We start from the raw sequence: 8114 nt of genomic DNA on the forward strand, positions 1-8114 counted from the left end.
TCCTTATATAGGAGATGAATAACAGAAACCGAAAAGACGCAACTGTTCAGAAACGGTTACGTCGGTTGGGAAAGGATTCGAAATTCAAAAGAAAATTTCGAACGTTGGAACCCCGTTTCAATTATTCGCATTCAATTATACGTTGACTCGACGAGCGTGCACTCCGCACTATCCCTAACTCGTTTCCAAGCTTTAACGCATAATTGCATCGGCCTATAATAAATCACATTACTACTAAAATACATTGATGATACTAAAATCACCAACAAATCCCCCCCATTTTAGTGTAATCCTTGATTTACTCAGTATATACAATTATATATACAAGGGTATAACACACAGGTATAACGATCAAACAAATGCATAAATGAAAATGTCTTGCGATTGAATTTTCATCTTAGTACAAATACACATTCCAAATACTCAAAAATCGGGGTGTCATAGCGATTGAACCCGTCAATCCATTTGAGTGTCTGAAGATACAGTACACATATGTTTCTTACAATACTCTACTATTCATACTTGACACTTTACAAGCCATGTGTCCTTATCCATTAATAAGCATATAGGAAGCCAAGTCCAAGCTTCTTGAAGCGGCAAAACTTCATGCTCACATAGGTGATTCTTTTAATCTTGCACCTGCATTTGCAATTTTCCAAAAGAACCATTAAGAAGATATAATTCAACCTAACCATCACTTGCAGGTCTGAGCACATACCTTGGGAAGATAAACACAATTGCTCCAATCTCTAACTATGATCTTTCCACATTGAATTCTGCTTCTAATATTGTATTAGAAGGGAATTGGGTATACCATAGCTAACAGATTTAAATGGACTTTAATCCCATCCCAATTACCGACTTCTTCACTAAGTCTCTAGCTAACCCCTTCGTCAAGTGGTCAGCTAAGTTTTGTTGCGACCGAACAAACTCAATAGATATCACCCCATTCATGATTAATTCCCTAATCATACTATGTCTAACACCCAAATGTCTAGACTTTCCATTGTATATTTGACTATAAGCTTTAGCCAATGTGGCAGTACTATCACAACAGATAGAAATTGGTGATATCGGTTTAGGCCATATCGGAATCTCATATACCAAATTCCTTAGCCATTCCGCTTCTTTACCAGCAGCAGCTAATGCTACAAACTCAGATTCCATTGTGGAACCAGTTATACATGTTTGCTTCTTGGAAGCCCATGAGATGGCACCTCCCCCAAGCAAGAACACCCATCCACTTGTAGAGGATGAATCTTCAGCATTATTTATCCAACTAGCATCCGAATAACCCTCTAACACCGAAGGAAATCCCATATATGACAATCCATAATTTATTGTACCCTTCAAGTACTTGAATACCCTAGTTATCGCATGCCAATGATGTCTACTAGGATTACTAGTAAATCTGCTCAACTTTCCAACCGCATAAGCAATATCCGGTCTAGTGCTAATCATAGCATACATCAAAGAGCCTATAGCTTTTGAATATTCGAGTTGATCCACAGGTTTACCTGTATTTGGCATAAGCTTTTCTCCCGGATCCATGGGAGTACTTACTGGAGAACAACTTTCATAATTGAACTTCTTGAGTATTTTCTCAATGTAATGAGATTGCGTAATTACAATCCCCTTATTCTCCCGTTTAATCTTAATACCAAGAATAACGTCCGCTTCTCCCATATCCTTCATGGAGAACCTTGATGACAAGAAATTCTTCGTTTTATCAACTTGATTTTGGTCGGTGCCAAAGATCAACATGTCATCAACATATAAACAAATGAAAACTCCTTTACCGGAAGTATCAAATTTGCTATATACACATTTGTCAGCTTGGTTTAGAATGAAACCATTAGACAAGACAACCTCATCAAACTTTTGATGCCACTGCTTCGGAGCTTGTTTCAGCCCATACAATGACTTAATTAGCTTACACACTTTATGCTCATTACCAGGCATTACAAATCCTTCAGGTTGCTTCATATACACTTCTTCCTCCAAATCACCATTCAGAAATGCTGTTTTGAGGAAGAAGTGTATATGAAGCAACCTGAAGGATTTGTAATGCCTGGTAATGAGCATAAAGTGTGTAAGCTAATTAAGTCATTGTATGGGCTGAAACAAGCTCCGAAGCAGTGGCATCAAAAGTTTGATGAGGTTGTCTTGTCTAATGGTTTCTGATAATCATGGCTGGAGGAATCACCGTCAAGGAGATGACTACAAACTTCAGAAAATTGGACAAGTTTCAAGGACAAGACTTCAGGCGTTGGCAGAAGAAGATGCATTTCATGTTGACAACGTTGAAGGTGGTGCATGTCCTGTCTACACCGATTCCAGAACTTCTGGAGGAAGACACAGTTGAAAATCTGAGACGTTGATCAAAATGGGAGAACGACGACTACATATGCAGAGGGCACATTCTTAACGGTATGTCTGATCCCTTATTTGATATTTATCAAAACATAGAATCTGCAAAGGAATTGTGGGATTGTCTCGAATCCAAGTACATGGCAGAGGACTCATCCAGTAAAAAGTTTCTGGTAACCGATTTCAACAATTACAAAATGGTTGAATCGAGGTCTGTCATGGAACAATTTAATGAACTCCTCCGAATCCTTGGACAGTTCACACAACACGGATTGAAGATGGATGAAACAATATCTGTCTCAAGCATCATAGACAAGTTGCCTCCTTCGTGGAAGGATTTCAAACACAATCTGAAGCATGGAAAAGACGAACTGTCTTTGATCCAACTTGGAAGTCACTTGCACATAGAAGAATCTCTAAGAGCGCAGGAGGATGACAAAGGAAAAGGCAAAGAAATTGCTGGACCCTCGGTTAATATGGTCGAAGAGGGTGGTAAGAACGGTAACAACAAAAACAAAGGAAAAAAGCGTGCTTTCAAGAACAATAAGGGCAGTTTCGGTGCTAACAAGAAACCGAAACTAGAATGCTGGAAGTGTGGCAAAACAGGCCACTTCAAGAAGGATTGTCGTTCCGGCAAAAAGCATGATAACGCGAATGCAAGTGGTTCAGGAAAGGGGTCTAAGGACCAATCCGAAAACCAAGGTCAGAAATCAATTCGTGATTTGAATAGTTTGATTAAACATTCGGTTTCACTAAATTCTGAAGCATTCTATGTGCAGGATGATGCTATCGCGTGGTGGATTGATTCTGGCGCTACAACACATGTTTGCAAGGATCGTTTCTGGTTCAAGACTCTTGTTCCAGTGGAAGATGGTTCTGTCCTCTACATGGGAGATGATCACTTCGCTCCCGTTGAAGGCAAAGGAAACGTGGTGCTAGAATTCAGTTCTGGAAAGACTATTACTTTGTTTAATGTTTTGTATGTTCCTAAACTACGTAAGAATTTAATTTCTGGTCCTGTATTAAATAAGCTTGGATACAAGCAAGTGTGTGAATCCGATAAATATGTTTTATCGAAGTCTGGTGTGTTTGTAGGATTTGGATATTATAATAATGGTATGTTTATGATGAATTTGAATGGAGTTCCTAATGATTCTGGTTCTGTATTTATGTCCTCTTTGAATGTTATCAATTCATCGTTATGGCATGCTCGTCTAGGACACGTACATTATAAAAGAATGCATGAAATGTCTAAAGATGATTTAATTCTTGTTTTTGATAAAAATATAGAAAATTGTAAAACCTGCATGTTAACAAAGATCACTAGGCAACCTTTTAAAAGTATAACAAGGAAATCTGTCATTCTTGAGTTGATACATAGTGATTTATGTGATTTGCATGCTACTCCATCATTAGGACATAAAAATATTTTGTCACTTTCATAGATGATGCATCTAGATTCTGCTATGTTTATTTGCTGCACGCTAAGGACGAATCCTTAGATAAATTCAAAATTTATAAAACTGAAGTTGAAGTGCAACAGAATGTGTTGATTAAAACATTACGTACAGATAGAGGTGGTGAATATTATGATCCTGTATTTTTCCAATCCGTAGGAATCATTCATGAGACTACGGCACCATATACACCTCAACAAAATGGTGTGGCTGAAAGGAAAAATAGAGTGCTTAAGGAAATGGTGAATGCCATGTTATCTTACTCTGGTTTGAGTGAAGGGTTTTGGGGAGAAGCTATGTTAACGGCTTGCTATTTGTTAAATAGGGTTCCTAATAAAAGGAACAAGACTACCCCATATGAACTTTGGTATAAGAAACGACCCAACTTAACATTTCTACGTGTTTGGGGTTGTAGGGCCGTGGTTAGACTCCTGGACCCAAAAAGGAAAACTTTGGGTGAAAAGGGTGTAGCTTGCATCTTTGTTGGATATGCTGAGCACTCCAAGGCCTATAGGTTTTATGTTATAGAACCTAATGACTCGATTTCTATTAACACGATTATAGAATCGAGAGATGCCATATTTGATGAGAATTGTTTCTCTTCTATACCTAGACCAAAGGACTCTATACCTAATTCAGATGAATCTCTAAAGGATGATCATTCAAATGATGTGCCAAGTGAGACACTTGAACCTCGTAGGAGCAAAAGAGCTAGAAAATCTAGATCTTATGGATCTGATTTTCAACTATATTTAGTTGAGGGATCAAAGGATCAGATTGACACTCAATACTATTATTGCTATAATATAGAGGAGGATCCAAGAACGTATGATGAAGCTGTGAAATCTCGAGATTCTGCTTTTTGGAAAGAAGCAATTGACGAAGAGATTGGTTCTATCATGGAAAATAATACTTGGGTATTATCTGATTTACCACCAGGTTGCAAACCATTGGGTTGCAAATGGATCTTCAAAAGGAAGATGAAAGTCGATGGTACAATTGACAAGTTTAAAGCTAGATTAGTTATCCAAGGCTTCAGACAAAAGGAAGGGATTGATTATTTTGATACCTATGCTCCTGTTGCCCGTATCACTACTATTAGATTGTTGATTGCCTTGGCGGCTATTCATAATCTAGTGATTCATCAAATGGATGTCAAAAACTTTGTTCGTTTGTTAGAGATTGGGTATGATAATCCTGGATAACTTCGAAGAATCGTGTTCGTACACTTTCCGAACAAAGTATTTCGACCCTATTCTTGCCTGGGTTCACGAAATCTTTGTGGGGATAATTCTTGAAGAACAATTTATTTCTGGCAAAGAGAGATGTTCAGGAATGTAGAGAGAAAGTTTGATTTCGTTATCACTTTTCAAACTGAGGCCAAATGACTCCTTATATAGGAGATGAATAACAGAAACCGAAAAGACGCAACTGTTCAGAAACGGTTACGTCGGTTGGGAAAGGATTCGAAATTCAAAAGAAAATTTCGAACGTTGGAACCCCGTTTCAATTATTCGCATTCAATTATACGTTGACTCGACGAGCGTGCACTCCGCACTATCCCTAACTCGTTTCCAAGCTTTAACGCATAATTGCATCGGCCTATAATAAATCACATTACTACTAAAATACATTGATGATACTAAAATCACCAACACTTTCTATAATTTTTAATATAATATTAAACTTTTTTAATTGTATAATCTAATAAATTCATTTCCAATTCAATTTTGTCTACTTTGACCAATAATAATAATAATGATAAATATATCTCATGTATTAAAAAATATTTTTATTTAATTATTTATTAAAATTTTAATTAATCCGAAGACTGAAATGGTCAAATAGAAAATTCAACTATAGATTATTTTACTGTATTATTTTGACAATTCAACTTAACGTATTAATGCTTGGTGGGACCATGTTAGTGATAGACAGCAATAACAGAAGATTCTTGTCTCTGAAGCATCCTAAGACATCTCATATTCTTCTCAACCTAATCAAAAATCCTATAAAGAGTAACAATTTGATGCGTCTATTATAATCAAAACACCATGGAAAACCAAACCAAAGAAACTAGAAAGAGTTGTTTCAGAAAGCTTGTTATGGGAAGAAACAAGAGTAGAAGAATGTTGTGGTTCAAGAAAGTGAAGAAGGAGATTTGGAGTTGGAGATTCTCTGCGTTTAGGTGGAAACGACTGGATAATCTTCAAACGACATTCATGGATACTGTCGTTTATAGGATACTCTCGGTTGCTGAGGCTGTTGTTCTTGTTTCCACTGTTTGCTTCTTCTATCTTTGCTGTGGCTGCCATTTCTGATTTTCCTCGCATTTATTTTTTAAATTCATTTATTCATTTTTTTTTTACAAGTTTAACTTGTTTTTGTTTATTTTGTGAATTGATTTTGTGGCTACATAAAGCTTGTAAATTTTGTAATCATTTTTATTCTTACATTATTGAATCATTGGATTTTAATTTAAGTTGTTAATGAGATAATGTTATTGAACAATCTTGAATTGGTCTGGCTATTTTTTACTTGTCGTAGTTTATTGGGTTTTGAGAAGGACTTTGATATGTATGTTAACAACATATACATAGACTAAACTATCATGGCTCAATTATAAGTAAATGCCAATTATATATTATCTAACATTTTCTCTCAAACTCACAATGCATTAATATGAAATATTGAGAATTTGTCAAAAAAAATAAAATAAAAAATATATTAAAAAATAAACAATATAAATATAAAACTTGAATATTTCCCTTTAAGTCAAAGTTTGTTAAACTTTAAACTTGTTACAAATTACTCCTAAAAGTAAGTAATAAAACCAAATTAATTAATATCATAATTATCAGAAATATAGAACAATAAGAAGTCGAAGAGAGAAGTAATAACTAAAGATTACAAAAATCATTGAAGAAGTCGAAGAGAGAAACCAATGAAGAGAGGAGGAGCATCCTAAGAGGACCAACAAATCAAATTAAACCATATCAATTTGAATCAAACCAAACTGAATCAAACTAGATCAAATTAAGCAAATCCAATCTAAATCAGACCGACATAATCAATCCATGTCAATTTGGACCAAATCGAATCATACCAAATCAAATCGAACCAAATTAATTTGAACAAAATCAAGTTGAATCAATCGTATTGAAATGAACTAAATCAAATTAGATCAAATTAAATCAATCCAATTTAATACAATCTAAATCATACCAAATAGAATAACCAATAGAGATATGAGTAACCAAATAGAAGAACTAATAAGAGAGAGAAAAAGAAACAATAAAACAGAAGAACTAATGATATATATATATATATATATATATATATATATATATATATATATATATATATATATATATATATATATATATATATATATATATATATATATATATATATATATATATATATATATATATATATATATATATATATATATATATATATATATATATGGGAGAGAGATAGAGATAGAGATATAGAGATAGATAGATAAATAGATAGAATAAACCAAGCAAAAGAACCAAAAAGAAGAGGAATAGTCAATGGAGAGAGAAGCAACCAATATGGATAGACTCAACCAAAGTCATATAAAATTCAATCCTGATCTTCATGCACACAAAAATGGGAGACAACCGAGAATAATTTAGCAATTCAACATAATGATTTTTTCTTCAACAGACTTATCATTATAAAATCAAAATAAACACATTTCCAACTTTTTTGGAACTCAATGTCGGAAGCAACAATTAGTTCAAGGAGGATCGAATCAAACTCTAGATATCATGTTAACAATAAAGATACCAAAGTATGGAAGAGAGAAAGAGACTAGCGTTTCAATAATATGAATAACATAACTTATGCAAATAAGGGTTATAAATAGAATATACAATAAGACATAAATAGACTAAATTACCCATAGTCTAACTATAAGTAAATGTCCATTATATATTATCTAACAATGTCATCAACATAAAATGGAGTACTGCAAATGAAAAGTCAAATATATATTTAGCTCTTAACCGCTAGAAGTTGTTAGAAGTAATTCATATTCAGTAGTAGTAGTAGTTTTTGTTAAGCTTAACCTAGCTAGTGTAGGTTAGCATTTTGCCTACGTGAAGCATTGTGTGATTGATTTCGTTTCTTGAATTTGTGTTGAATTTTTTTATCGGAATCATAAAAGAATCACATTTCTTGATTCCGCGGGACTGGGAAACACTAGTGTTTGGCGAGATCAGAGTGATTTGCACAAGGTTGAAGATGAACGGAAAC

At 34.4% G+C, this 8114-nt stretch overlaps 1 protein-coding gene across 1 annotated transcript; it reads left to right on the top strand.

Moving 5' to 3' along the window:
• Nucleotides 1–5794: 5794 nt before the first annotated feature.
• LOC127117768 (uncharacterized) lies at nucleotides 5795–6338 on the top strand. The gene has a single exon (XM_051047875.1). It carries the CDS (start codon nucleotides 5882–5884, stop codon nucleotides 6146–6148), a length of 267 nt encoding a protein of 88 aa, XP_050903832.1. The 5' UTR covers nucleotides 5795–5881; the 3' UTR covers nucleotides 6149–6338.
• The last annotated feature ends 1776 nt before the right edge of the window (nucleotides 6339–8114 follow it).

Source organism: Lathyrus oleraceus, chromosome 2 (genome assembly GCF_024323335.1).
Source record: "Lathyrus oleraceus cultivar Zhongwan6 chromosome 2, CAAS_Psat_ZW6_1.0, whole genome shotgun sequence".
In the NCBI taxonomy this organism is placed as follows: domain Eukaryota; kingdom Viridiplantae; phylum Streptophyta; class Magnoliopsida; order Fabales; family Fabaceae; genus Lathyrus; species Lathyrus oleraceus.